Source organism: Homalodisca vitripennis, chromosome 6 (genome assembly GCF_021130785.1).
Source record: "Homalodisca vitripennis isolate AUS2020 chromosome 6, UT_GWSS_2.1, whole genome shotgun sequence".
NCBI lineage: Eukaryota > Metazoa > Arthropoda > Insecta > Hemiptera > Cicadellidae > Homalodisca > Homalodisca vitripennis.
In genome coordinates, this window is record NC_060212.1 from 101417821 (window position 1) to 101433353 (window position 15533).

At 34.2% G+C, this 15533-nt stretch overlaps 2 protein-coding genes across 4 annotated transcripts in view; both read right to left on the reverse strand.

Moving 5' to 3' along the window:
• LOC124364659 (clavesin-2-like) overlaps window positions 1-8051 on the reverse strand; it is a 32127-nt gene extending 24076 nt beyond the window's left edge. The window contains exon 1 of the mRNA XM_046820298.1: window positions 7709-8051. Within this exon, the coding sequence (XP_046676254.1) occupies window positions 7709-7829 (121 nt within the window). The 5' untranslated portion in view covers window positions 7830-8051. The remainder of the gene's footprint in view (window positions 1-7708) is intronic.
• A 263-nt stretch (window positions 8052-8314) lies between these two features.
• Window positions 8315-15533, reverse strand: part of LOC124364660 (alpha-tocopherol transfer protein-like) — a 31821-nt gene continuing 24602 nt past the window's right edge. For all 3 annotated transcript variants that reach the window (XM_046820299.1, XM_046820300.1, XM_046820301.1), the window contains exon 7: window positions 8315-9535. In XM_046820299.1, coding sequence (XP_046676255.1) covers window positions 9501-9535 — 35 coding nt within the window. In that variant the 3' untranslated portion in view covers window positions 8315-9500. The remainder of the gene's footprint in view (window positions 9536-15533) is intronic.

Sequence of the window (15533 nt, forward strand, 5' to 3'; positions counted from 1 at the left end):
TGGGGTGGAATAAACTTCCTGCTTAAAAAACCCCACACAAAAAAGTCCATAGGTGTAATGTCGGGAGACCGGGCAGGCCATGCGACAGTTCCCCCACGTCCAATCCACTCGGGATAGTTTTCAGTCAGCCATTGACGTACTGTTGCATTAAAATGTGGAGGGACTCCATCCTGCTGGAATATAATCATGTCTCTTTCAACATTGTTCAAACCATCTAGAAGGTTAGGTAGGTCGTATTGCAAAAAATCGAAGTAGTTTGTTCCATTTACAGTTCCATCAAATATGTGAGGGCCAATCAATTGGTCGCCTAAGACTCGACACCAAACACTAATACTAAAACGCGTTTGAAAGAATGAAAGGATTGTTCCGTTGTCCGGTTTGGGTGATTTGTACTCTAGGAGCATAATCAGTTGCTTTAAGACCTTGAACAGGCGTAAAATGGTATGGATGGAACTTATTCTTATGCAAAATGTCCAAAACCTTCCATTGTGATACACCTACGTCTCTAGCAAGTTGTCTACTACTATCATTCCGAACTGAATTTACTTCATCTAATCCTACATCATGAACAATGTGTCCTACTTCGGTAGGTCTTTTGTGAACTGTACCTCCCTCCACAAGACGTTAATGGAGTCTTGAGAACACAGAATGACTGGGAAGTCGGCGATCAGGGTAGCGAGCTTGATACTCTCTTTGGGCAGCACGCGCATTTCCATCACAAAACCCGTAAATAAAGTGCATATCATCGTATTCTCGAGTAGTGAACTCCATGGCAGCCTACACTTGACTAAATTGAGCAGAAAAACAGTTTATTGGAGGTAGAAGTAATTCATGTGGACACTGGTCTTATAAAACAAGATAAGGAATGAATGTACAATAATACTGGGGAAAGTGATAAGATAAGAAATTAAAACATTGATAAAGGATGTGACCATTAATCCGTAACTAGCATCCACAAATTATTTTAAACTGCTTTAATTTTTTGTAATCTTCAATTCCTTGTTTTATGAGGCAATTTTATAAAACATAAAAATTCAGTACAGTTGTTATTAAATTGTTTTAATCTTTTTTAGCTTGCATGTTTTTTTAATATTCAAACCGATAAAAGTATGTAACCGAATACTTAACTATGGTCATATGGCATACCATTTTAAAGCCCATTAAATGGCAAAGTTTTTAATATCACTTGAAACATTCTTGTGTACAGGGTGTGTTAAACATGTGGGGTTCAATGATATTTCAGTTTTTCTGAAACTTAGCAACTTTGCCATTTGAATCGACATGAAGCTTAATTTTCTTTTCTTACCGTTTGAACCGATAACTTTTTCAAATTGAAAATTTAACGGAGAATCTAAAAATTATGTATTTTGTTCACATATGTCTATTCGTTGCTGAGAAATATGAGATTTACGTACAAAAACACGGTTTTTAGACAAAATGAAAATAATTCATTTTAGACCTAATTTTTGGAGTTAGACTTTTTTATAACCGCCATTGTATCACATTTACATTGCGTTATAAGGCAAAAAAATTTGTCACACCAAGAGCCACTCACCCTGTATATATATATATATATATATATATATATATATATATATATATATATAATATACATACATTATTATGTCACATCCAATATGTAATTAATTATTAAAGTGATTTAGTTTACGTGTCAGTTACAATGTTGTAATAGGTATGATTATATTTTACTTTGTTTGTTTTGTTTGGAGGTTAAGTGGTAGAGAAGACTTTTAAGTCGTAACTTCGCCTCTGTAAATAAAGACATTTTTCATTTCATATCATTTCATTTTCATTTCATTTCATTTTCATTTCATATCTGCACTGATAGCAATTTAGTAGGCGTTGCACGTGTATGACTACTACTGGTTGGAGTGAATTATATTTACGACGCCAGTGTTTAGTATGTTTTATTGCCACGAACACAAAAATAAGTTAAAAAGTTTATGTGTATGGCCATTCTAATTTACTTTGTTAGATAATAACATTGTCTTTTAGATATAATACTTAATATAACAATATACAGCTAAAAGTAAATTAACAATGAGACTACGGGTTTGTTTCTTTATAAACTGAAAAATATTGTTGATATTTTAGAACATTTAGAGGTGGAATTAGTATATTAGTTCAAAAGCACGTCCAGCGAATTTTCATCTAGCATAGTTCTTGCCGACTTCTTCATAGGGAGTCTTCAGAGTCAAATTCTGACCATCTTATGTTTTGGGGCATTTTGTAAGATTAATGATTACTTACCTAATCACTGAAATCTAAAACGGCGTTAAAATATTTGTATTCACTATAAATGTAAACAAATTGAAAATAACATAAAATGTATACTCAGAATAGTTGATTGCAATGGCCTTTAATTAATATTTAACAACTTTAGAAATCAAGGTTACCCGCGGCTTCTCACGCCATTTCCTGTTGAAAAACCAGACAATATATTCATGTACTTTTTCTATGAGATAATAAACAGTTCTGAGATAAACGATAGACACTCAAGGCTATTCCAATCTCCTGATCCATTTTAGATTTAAGTTTAAAGAACAGTGTTTTGGGATTGAGTCGTAAAGTGAAACAGTTTTTATAAGATTAGCATTTCCCTCCAACATGCCACAATAACTTATTGAAGTTCTCCGACGATTTCAATAACAATAACAGTTTGCCTCTTTGTCTCAATGACGAAAGTGTATCATACAACTAAAAGGTTGCTGCGGTCAATATGAGTCTGTGCCGGTCGTTTAAATTCACTCCCGGTCTAATCAATTTACGGCTCCACAATTAAATTATGCTGTTGCACTAACCAAGAAAATGGTCTCATATGTTGGTTTCGGAATCCAAATTAGATTAATTTTTGGTACTTAAGTGATTTTGATATTTTCACCGATTAATAAATATGTATAAGGGTATATGCTTCTAGTATAAGGGCAAGAGTGTGTTATCCCCATTTTACTTTTCTTCAACTACAGTAACAATTTCAAAGGAGCTAACCAGATTCGATTACCCTATGTTCAAACATTCACAACTTTGTACAATAAGATAGTTTTTATAACAGCGTATAAATAGCATTTCCATGGCATTAGATAGTTTATTGATCATTGGCGCAATCAAAATTTTAAATTATATAACAACTTTGTCTTTGCAATCTGCAATAAACTACTGATCAAGCAGTTTACAATAATAAAATATTTTTAAAAATTTTAATGTGAACAATCTTTCTGCCTCTTTAATGAACTTCAGTGTCCTCCTCCGTAGACTAATGGTTATAGTCTCGGCTCTCTAATGAGAGATCACGGGTTCAAATCCCGGGGAGGGCCAATAATGTATAGACAAGAATAAGTGTGTGTACTTTGAAAATAAAACCTTACACATCGAAGCCTACATAGTTGTAGCTGAGTCTTAAAAAAGAGAAAAAAATGAACTTCAGCTGACAGTGTTAACAGCTGTTAAATCAGTTGACTTTGTATTATGTGGCGTAGCAAAGTCTGTCGCATCCAATTTAACACACTCCAAAATCAACAACAGTTTAGAAATAAAAATTGACTCTGTGTGTGTGTGTGTGTGTGTGTGTGTGTGTTTGTGTGTGTGTCTGAGAGGCCTACTTCCCTCTCAAAATACATTTAATATGGATTTTATAAAAGTCTTTAATTTATAGTTAACGTTAGATAGGAACTTTGTCTTTTATAATACTTAATATTTGCAAAAAATGTACAGTTAAAAGTATATTTTAACAAAATCTTAATATTCTTATCGATATTTTCTTACTCTGTGCTCAATAGTGGTTGCAGAAAAGGTTGACATATAAAGCTTACTTTATGCTTTCACACTATAAATGTAAACAAATGGAATTGTTTTATCTCGTTTAAGCCTCAGCGTCAGCTATGCCGGCTTCGAAGTGCACTGGTTTTTTATTACGCTACAAAGTACATGATTGGACCTCCCCGGGATTTGAACCTGTGATCTCTCGGTTAGAGAGCCGAGACTATAACCATTAGTCTACGGAGGAGGACAAAACATGGAAAATAGGCTTAAATTAATAAAACATGTGGTTATGCTGTCATAAAACAATGTTTACAAAGAAAAGTGTATTACGTTTAACAGGCTCTTTAAATTAATCTTTCGCAACTTAAGAGAACAAGATGGGACTTTTTGCTACTTTTGAGACCAGTGGGGTGCAACCCGGCGGGAGTTTTGAAATAAGAATATGCCTATATTCGCACCAGAAACCATAAGGATTCTCCATGTAAGATTTCAGTACAATTGGTTAAATAGTTTACACGTGAAAACAAAACAAACAAATACGGTTATTTTCACATTTATAATATTGCTAGAATTTTCGGTGAAATCTGCCGAGTAGTTATTTTTTTACAACAACGTTTCCGAATAAGAAACGGAGTGGCAAAGCAGGGTTGAAACTACGCGCGTACCTAATATCTGCCTGTTTTTTGTCACAAATTATCGTCTTTATGTTACAAAAATACTGTTTTAATAGTTTCCTTTCACTATCTCACAGTACAGAAAAAACAATCTTGTGGACATATAGACGAGCCTGATAATGAAGGGCAAACCAATTTAAAACCATTTAATTATTTATAAAGGTTATCCTACATTTGTTATATCCGATTATACAATATATGTAGCTATGTTGTAGATTGATAAGCGTATGAGATTCTTGTTTAATAAATAACCACAAACCCGAAGGTTGTGAAGAGACAAGTATGACTTCAAATCTTATATTAGAATAATCTTTTTTCTACGATACGGTAAGTTAAACAAGTCATCAGCTCAGAGATGTTTGTGGTTATCTCTTAGTCTCATATATTATGTCCGAGAAGAAGGCAAACAGGGATGGATCGGTGACTAATAAATAGAATATTTTTATCGTACATAATACAGTCAGTGACTAAATTAAAGCTTACTTTGGTTTAATGTGTGACTGTAATGAATAAAATGCTACTAATTAACGAGGGATTAAAAAAATGTGTCATTATTGTAGAGTTTTTATGCTGAGTGAGGTTTCTATGGAATATTTAACAAGCCCCTAATTTGATTTGGCATTTTAAATAATTTTTAGCTTTTAACATTATTATTGCATGCTCATAATTGGAAAAATGTATCATAATGAAAATTAATTTAATGAAAACGCGGACAGACAAAACTTCCACAAGTACATGCAGAACAATACGCATTTTAGAACAAACCATTAGCATATGTTAGAATTGCCCCGTAGCTCAATTAACACTTCTTTTGACCATATGAGTCCTATCTCACTTTTTCTAGCAACACTTTATTTAAGTTATTACTTATAATTTCTAAAATTAGTTTTTACAGTTCTAAATAAATTTGAATGAAATATCCATATAGGCTACGTACGTTGCAGCCCTATATCCTTTCCATATCTGTTCATAACATATCCACTTATTAATAGCTAGTTAATCGATTTCAAAAATATACGACGCCCAAGTTTAAAGCTAATATTAAATTGAATTATATTATATACATGAAAACAATTTAACGATTGCTTTTGCTTTCAAACTACGTAAAAACAAACATAATATTAAAACATGTTGAACTTGACTACACATTTTAAGTGTGCATTGGAATCATTAAATAATCTGAGAAGATGTATCAGCACAGTGATAGATTTCGTTGCAGTTGTGTTCATTAACAAAGTAAATTAAAATTCCCATTTAAATTCCATCTGGCCCCTACAGGTTTGCTACGAACCCGCCCAATGCAGCACTTTTAGTGCTGTATATTTATACGTGTTAACCTCTTTTTCTTGCATGACGGCTTCTAAGAAATTGTCGTCCAAGTTTAAAATTGACAACAATTCTGAATTCCGTGTAGTGATTTACTTGTTTGCAATAGCTTCATACCCAATGAACTTATTTTGAAAATATCACATCTAACTACACTTTTGTAACTTTTAGTATTTAGTTACGAATTTAAAATAAAAATACCAATATATAAGCATGCAATTAAAAATACATATATGATCACTCCTTTGTTAGGCAAGAGGTTTGTGAACATCTAACAACAATGAAGTAGAAACATCAAACATTCTATATTCATATTAATACAATTGCTATCCAATATGTAAAGTTCTGAAACTTTAAAATACAGACAGATGTAGTCATACGTACTATTTGCTGCAAAAACAGACTTTTTTATAAATTTGAAATAAAAAATTTTACCATCCTACATACAAGCTATTAAAAGGGATTTCTATGGACAATATTTTAATAATGTTGTATTTAAGGTGTTTTTGCTTGTTATCATCAAAACATGTATTTATAATTTATTAGTGGATTGATTTTCTTAATTGGAAACCATATTTGACAGAATATAAATATTGGGTTTCGTAAAAATTAACCAAGCTAACGTTCGAGGATACTTTTTTATCGCTAGGCATACCGGTACTGTTTTATTCATACATTTTAAGATCAATGTTTAAAAGATATATTTTAAAATACATGGGACGCTTCGGAAACGAATCTTAAGACGAAGAAGTTAAATTATTACTTGAAAGTGCATCATTATTGCACTGGTGATGTACAGGTATTTGCGGTATAAATATAATACGACTATGTACATGAATTAAATTTACTACTATGTTTTGAAAAATCTTATGTATAACACATTTGACATGAATCCACTTTTTGCTTTCGTCTCTTTCTCTTTTTTCAAATTTCATTGATATGACATCACAAAAAATAAGCTCTTTTAACTGGAATAGCTCAATATAAGAGAATTCTTCAGAGTGATTAAGGATTTCTGAGGATATATTGCAGTTGGCCTGTTATTATAGTTAATTAAACAAATCCCAATACTGAAATATTAGTTTGTATAATACTGCACAAATAACAGCTGTTTTTGATACTTGAGTTTGAGATCCATAAAGTGACTGTTTTACGTTTCCTTGTAACAGAGATCTAAAAGATCATCTGGCGCACAATTCGAGTTTTTCCCTTGAACTAACCCAAAATTTTGTTATTATTTCAGTATAAGTAAATGCAAAAAACAGAGCTGTTTTGTATATGTAAACTTAAGAATATTACTACTAAGATTTATTACGCAATACAATTTTTAAAATCTGTAAATTCTAATTTTGGTTTCCGTATGATAAAACCGTTGTTCACCACATGGAACTAAGATGTCTTCAGGAGTCTAATCGTATTTCTGACCTCGACTTCACCTCGAGCGTCTGTTTCATCACTAGGAGGAAACGTAGTTGTTTACGGTGCGCAATCGTTGTTTTCTGAAGTAACTGCTAAGCGCCAAAAGACACTCTTACTTTTTGTGACGAAAAACGTTTTTATATCATGCTGAAATAAAATTAAAACTTCTGCGTTTTATTCAATTTTTACCGGTAGTTATAATATAATAGATTTCTTCTGATGAGTTTGCGTATCAAAACTCTGTCCGTTATTTACTTGTACCGAAACAATAACAAAGTTTGAGGTTAGGTCAACGAATAAACTTGAATTGTGCAGCTGATCTTTCAGACCTGTGTTATAATGGAACGGAACTCAGTCGTGTCCCAGATGAACTTAGGTATCAAAGACAGGTATGCTATTTGTGAACTATAATAATTAAATAGTTTTCGGTTTGATTTATTGTTGGAGTGAGCAGTTTACATGTTTGTCACATTCTTAGCGTAGATAATGCGAAGTAAACCTGTACTTACCTTGAACCATGTTCCGAACTGTGACGATGATATCCTGCAGCTCTGCAGGCGAAGGCGTTCCTCTCATGGTGGCGGCCTCCTGGGTATCGGCGTCGCTGCGGTGTCTGGTGAAAAACCACATCACGGAGCCCGGATACGGCCTATCAGCTGATAACCCAGGGTCGTTCCAGGGCAAGACACCACGTCCACCTCCGTGGAGATAAGGAGAGCAATTAGGGAACAAATCACTGTCTCAAAGAGTGGATTGTTTGTGTCGGACTTGTAATTTCTACGTTATGATCTGACGTTATTACGACTCGCACCGGGACTGCTGCGGTGTTCCGCCGCGCTGCAGTAGGTCAGTGAGGCGAGGTTGGAGGGGGACGAGCATTTTCGACAGATTGACCGATCCCTCCAGAACTTTCACTTCCGTTAGGTGTTTGTGATGCCTACATTCTTCTGCTGCACCATAACTACCACAGCACTTAACAGAGCTCGTTTACTGTGTTTCTTGCGCTCACCATCAAACTTGTGCTTAGTTGTAATCATTGTTATCATTTAAATGGGTTTGAACCAGATTACCTTTCTACGCTAACTTAGAAACGAGGATGAAATGAAACTACACCGTAAATAAATATATTTTATTATTAATTTATAAAATTGAGTAAACTTTACCAAAACAATAATATCAATCTATGTAATATAGTCATTTATAGACTCGAAAAGATCTGTACCGTACAAACATCTCTCTTCGATTACAACAAATACTTACACTATAGAATAGTACAAACGAACTGTTCTACTATTATAACAGCAGTACATACCTTTTGAAATGTGAAATTCATTGCTATTTGATAAAAAAATAATAAGCTTCAAAAATCAGAGAAGGAAATGTTGCAGATATTATAACAGGAAACTTTCCAAAGAAAAAGTTATTACATCATTGAGAAATTCAGCTATAATTACAAATTTAAGTATAGTCTACTGTTTTCTACGTGTTTATTAAGAGTATCTGTTGCTGTGTTAAACTTTTTAAATGGAAATAATAATAAATAAAGAATCAAAAACGTTTTTAGCGTTCTTACCATTAAATAAAAAATTGCTTTTAATTTCTCTAAATCATGTAATACTTTATAAAGTGTACCTCAAAATATCCTAAAAGAAGGTGATATTTTACATGTCAACTAAAAATTGTAAATGCTTTAAAGATTTCAGATTTAGAACAGTAGGGAAAGGTTCTATTTAACGAGACTCACAATTTTGTTTCCTAAAATAGGGGAAGTGAAATCCAAAATGTATTAATATCATATAATATGTATAGAATTAAATTTTACATTTTGAATGAGATATTACTTTCAATTTAAATTACAGTAAAACTTTTAACGTATAATTCGGCAGTGAAAAGGTGACATAAATGAGATCTGTGTCTGCAAAACATGTTTTATATGAACTTGTTTATGAGTAATTTGAGTAAATGAGTAATAATCAATTGTTAAATGATTGGGTGGTTCAAAATATAATTAATGTTATCAACCCTTGTTAAAATCGATGAGGGACGATGTTTATTATTAAATTCCTATAAAGAAAATCCACAAGTGATATACCTGTACAGTTAGAACCTGGAACTATATATTCAGTTTCTTATAAAACAAAATGTTAGAGTTTTTTCTAAAAAATACTATCCTACGCTGTGCCTGGAACACACACCAACTCAAACGCTCCAACTCGAAATCATACTCTACTCGCCGCACTTTCTTGATCCTTCCATCAAGGTTATGGTTGTCCTGCATCATACTCAACGTTACTGCCGGCATCATTTGGTCACGTTGTAACCATAAGATAGCAACTCTGCAACACAGTAAGATCAGTGAGTATTCAATATAGGAGAACCATTTGAAAACAAATGAGAGTAAACCATTATAGGAAATAGCTGATATTAAGTTGATTAGTAAAGTTTATAACCATCCAGCTGATATTAAATCGGTGTGTAGATGTTATAACCATCCAGCTGATACTAGGGTTGGTTAGTGGATCGAGAATAACCCTCAGCAGTAAATGTTGTTTCAGTAATCAGTTACTTACTTGCATGAGATTGACAGTGGAACTTTGGAATATAGTGAGGTAGGGCCCCACAGTTGGATATATTTCAAACCCACAAAAGGCACATGTGGAGAGCACCTTTCGATTGATATAATTGTTTTATATAAATCAAATGGCTTAACAAAATAAAAATATTCTTATAATAATATAAACACTCAAACTGTATATTACTTAGATTGTTTCTTTTATTATTTTGATGTTATTTATATTCCTTTAAAATATTTGTGCGTTGATTTATCGGATGTACAGACAGTTTATTAACGTTTTATTGGGAAGTAGTAAGTTAGTAAACAGGTAAAGTAAGTAAAGAATTAGAAAAATAATAAATGTCTGCTTTTGCATAAAAACGTGGGTAGTGTTTCCATTTATAACCTTAAAATAATAGAATGCTGACTATAAAAGGAAACAAACTCATCTGACCTTTCCTAATATTAAGATCAGAAAAGCAAAACAAAGGTTAAAAATAAATTTAAAGTTGTTAAAATTGTAGTCAATACACAATATAATTGTAACAGGCAATACAAGTATTATATATGAGAGAAACCGTACCGCAGCCAGATTCCACTAATCCTCCACATACTACCACTTTTGTTTCAGACTTGAACTTTTACAACAAATAGAGCAATTCATTTCAGTTTCTCACTACAAAAACCAGTATACACGGATCTGTCTAAACTGTAATAATGGACTTTGACAAAAAGTGGAAAAACCTGTTTGTTCCCTTGTAAAACTGTGATTACCGAGTCTTTGAAGGACTTTAACTGCACGTCGATTTAGTTGTGAATTTAGTTTACCACTGGAACTTACTGAGAAGATAAAATTGCACTTAGACCCGTACAATACTTGGCAAAGAGAGACGGTGCTCTTGCCTGGTATTTCATATCTGGTTTTGACTAGCTAAGAAAGTAGAGATATAGGCTTAACCTATTACATAGATGAAAGAGAGGGGGTCTGACACAATAAGCGTTGCGGTGAATGAACACTAAACTTTCTTGTTTTTAGTCCCGACGCGTTGATACATAAACTTACGTTTGTTCACTAAAGGTAAGTACAATATGTAACAAGTGGTTAAATCTCACAATATACTCTGTATAAAACATTTCTCGTAATTGGGGGGAGGTAAAACTCCTCAAGTTACTCGTAAAGACTGATCTTTTTCAATACAGCCCATGTGCACATATGGGGTTTAGAAGAAAAACTATCTGACATTGCTGTACGTGCTGCTCTGGTGGCAATAATATGCAGATTTCTATTTATTTTATAAATCTTAACAGAGATGGCCTTTAGCAACTGACATCGGATCATTCGAGATGGAATCTGCATATCAACGCCACATTAAATAACATTTCGTGACAAGGCCAGATTAATTCCTAGAGCAGCCCTCATCGAAATAGTACGATGGTTGTGGTTGCGTTTTACAGCCCTTACGGCCTACACCCCGCGCACAACACTGTTTCCAGGTTTAGTGAATAGCTAATGGTTAGCAACGATGTGGCAACACAGCCTCAAATATCATCGGACTATTTTAGTGCAGGCTGCTTTAGTTGTTATTAAGCTATTTCACACAATAAACACATATCTTCTTAGGTATTCTACTTATAGCGCCAGTTCTACGTATCAGTGATATAACCGTGACTTCCGAGGCTCCTGCGAATTCTGTAAACGGTACTGTATCAAAATATTGCGCTCTTTATTGAGTCAGTGACTTATGCTGACTAAAATAGTCTGGCAAATTTCAAAGTACTCTGGACACTTAACGAGTAAAATGATATTATGATCTCATATTTCCGTTCGAAACATGATACCTCTGTAACGAGGTGGGACAGTTGTCGTAAAAATTCTGGGATGGTGAGAACAGGGAGAACAGAATAAAATGGAGTGGACACCTGCCAAAACGGCGTATACGGGGCTTGAAGCAAAGTCGGCCATATTGGATTGGCGAGACCTACAGCGGCTGGAGCGCGAAACTTTTAATTGACGTGGTTTATTAACACAGTCCTTAGACGGCTTTAGAGTGTTGCTGAGTTTAGCTCCAGTTCACCCTCCTCGAGTGCAGCATCTGAAATTTGATGCTGTTGCAGACTTGACTGCTGAAATCTGAAGTCATGTTCTTCTGAAGGGATTCAAAAACAGTCGGTGTCGAAGAACGTAGAAGCTCAAAACGAAACCCCCCGCATCGTTTCGAAATCAGAGACATCTAGATTACAAAAAGTATTGTAATCTAGGTGAAGAGGTATTCTCATTGTCTCATAAGGTGCACAATTGAGTGCACTACAATGACGATCCCAAAGCACGGTGGAGCAACCGAGTCTTTTACACATAATGCAACTATGGCGGGAAAGGTTGATTCAATACGAATGATGAGAATACCTCCGGTTCACCTTCCTCTTACGTGCAGCATCTGAAATCTGATGAGAAGTCTAAAATCTTAGAGTGTTGATAGAATTTTAAAATTTTGCAATCTTTTACTCAGATATGTTCTTATATGAAACTTGCAATCATAGATTTTTCCGTCAATTAATTTAATATAATATTTTTTTGGTATAACAGTGATCAATTTTTGTCACAGAGGTTTTGTCTTTGGAAAAGAGTAAGTTTCTGAAGTTTATTTCGCTGAAATGTTCTATATTTTATGTCAGCTGGTTTTAATAGAATCGTTTGTTACTTGAGCGTACATATGTAGTCTTAATGACGATTCGCGCTGCCGAGTGCTGCTTTATTACAACAAATCCTACAATAAACTTGGATGATAGAATAGTTTGTTACTTGAGCGTACACATGCAGTCTTAATGACGATTCGCGCTGCCGTGTGCTGCTATATTACAACAAATCCTACAATAAACTTGGATGATAGAATAGTTTGTTACTTGATCGTAATATAGTCTTAATGACTATTCGCGCTGCCGAGTGCTGCTTTATTACAACAAATCCTACAATAAACTTGGATGATAGAATAGTTTGTTACTTGAGCGTACACATGCAGTCTTAATGACGATTCGCGCTGCCGTGTGCTGCTATATTACAACAAATCCTACAATAAATTTGGGTGATAGAATAGTTTGTTACTTGACCGTACATATGTAGTCTTAATGACGATTCGCGCTGCCGAGTGCTGCTATATTACAACAAATCCTACAATAAACTTGGATGATAGAATCGTTTGTTACTTGAGCGTACATATGTAGTCTTAATGACGATTCGCGCTGCCGAGTGCTGCTTTATTACAACAAATCTTACAATACACTTGGACGATAGAATAGTTTGTTACTTGAGCGTACACATGCAGTCTTAATGACGATTCGCGCTGCCGTGTGCTGCTATATTACAACAAATCCTACAATAAACTTGGATGATAGAATAGTTTGTTACTTGATCGTAATATAGTCTTAATGACTATTCGCGCTGCCGAGTGCTGCTTTATTACAACAAATCCTACAATAAACTTGGATGATAGAATAGTTTGTTACTTGAGCGTACACATGCAGTCTTAATGACGATTCGCGCTGCCGTGTGCTGCTATATTACAACAAATCCTACAATAAATTTGGGTGATAGAATAGTTTGTTACTTGACCGTACATATGTAGTCTTAATGACGATTCGCGCTGCCGAGTGCTGCTATATTACAACAAATCCTACAATAAACTTGGATGATAGAATAGTTTGTTACTTGAGCGTACACATGTAGTCTTAATGACGATTCGCGCTGCCGAGTGCTGCTATATTACAACAAATCCTACAATAAACTTGGATGATAGAATAGTTTGTTACTTGAGCGTACATATGTAGTCTTAATGACGATTCGCGCTGCCGAGTGCTGCTTTATTACAACAAATCTTACAATAAACTTGGATGATAGAATAGTTTGTTACTTGAGCGTACACATGCAGTCTTAATGACGATTCGCGCTGCCGTGTGCTGCTATATTACAACAAATCCTACAATAAACTTGGATGATAGAATAGTTTGTTACTTGAGCGTACATATGTAGTCTTAATGACGATTCGCGCTGCCGAGTGCTGCTTTATTACAACAAATCCTACAATAAACTTGGATGATAGAATAGTTTGTTACTTGAGCGTACACATGCAGTCTTAATGACGATTCGCGCTGCCGTGTGCTGCTATATTACAAAAAATCCTACAATAAACTTGGATGATAGAATAGTTTGTTACTTGAGCGTACACATGTAGTCTTAATGACGATTCGCGCTGCCGAGTGCTGCTATATTACAACAAATCCTACAATAAACTTGGATGATAGAATAGTTTGTTACTTGAGCGTACACATGTAGTCAATGATGAATAACGCGGCCAAACTATGAGTAACATACATGATTTGGTAGAACGAAGGAGAACAAATGATAGACAGCAGACTTAATTGTAAAATTATATTCATTTATCATAGAATACTGTGTAGTTTAGTAAAATAATAAGGGGAGCCGGGAGGCAAAAAAATAATTTTTTTGACATTTTAATATTTTTACGTTTTTTTTATAGTTTGAAATGTCCTCTTTCAGAATATGTAATTAGTTTTTTAATATCTTAAATATTAAGCACTATAACATATTTATTACATTTACGAGTCACACGTTTCAGGAGCTTACTTGCTTTTGGTCACTTGTTATAGTACTAGTTCTAAAGAATTGGGCTTGTAATTTTCGTTTTACTAGTTAGCTAACTTGATAGCAGCTGTTTAGAATGCTTATTGTTGCACGCGACATCTGTAACTAATCTTCCTTCTTGTTGTTTATGGTTATGTTGATGTTTACAGTGAAGGTGAAAGTATTACATTCGTTTATTTAGTGTGAGTTTCTGTGTTAGTTTTGAAGCTATGCCTCGTGTAAAAGTTTCTTACAAAAAGAAATCTACATTCCATGGGAACAGATTTACACATAAAATATCTAATAATGTAACTAACCGAACCAACCTAGGTCAAGTTGAAGCTAATGAACAATCAACTCCTTTGAATTCATCTCAAGGTAGGCCTAATAAAAGTTCTTCATCGAAAAAGATTACTTTTGATCAATACAAACAGTTTGAAACTAGTGGCAATGGAAACTGTATTTTTGACTTAGATATTCTAAGTAATGCCATAAAATGTTTTGCTCGTTGCAAAACCTGTAATGGCGATAATTGCATCGAGCTGAATACTTCTGACAACGAAAGACATGGCCTTGCTGTAAAAACTATTTTAGACTGTAGCTTGTGTGGAAGTCATTATGAGTTTAGGAATGCAAGCCTTACACCTAGCAATAAATATGACATTAATTTAAAATTCATCTATGCCCTAAGAACCATTGGTAAAGGTCCTGCAGCCGGCAGTATTTTGTGTTCGTTGTTAGATTTGCCTTCTCCCCCAGATAAGTATGGACCTTATACAGAAGTTTTAGGACAGGTATTAGTAATTGTGCAGAAAAGAGTATGACAGAAGCTGTATCAGAAGTTGTAGAAGAAAATGAAGGCTGTACAGATCTTACAGTTGCTATAGACGGTTCTTGGCAAAGGCGGGGACATAAATCGTTGAACGGGATTGTAAGTGTAACAAGTGTTGATACGGGTAGGGTATTGGATGTTGCTATTATGTCTAAGTATTGTCAGATATGTACAGAGTCTAAGAATGTCAATAAAAAACCAAAAGAACATGTTTGTACTAAAAACTATGAAGGGTCAAGTGGTGGTATGGAGGTGGAAGGGGCAATAAAAGTATTTCAAAATTCAGTTAGTAAAGGAGTTAGATACACCAAA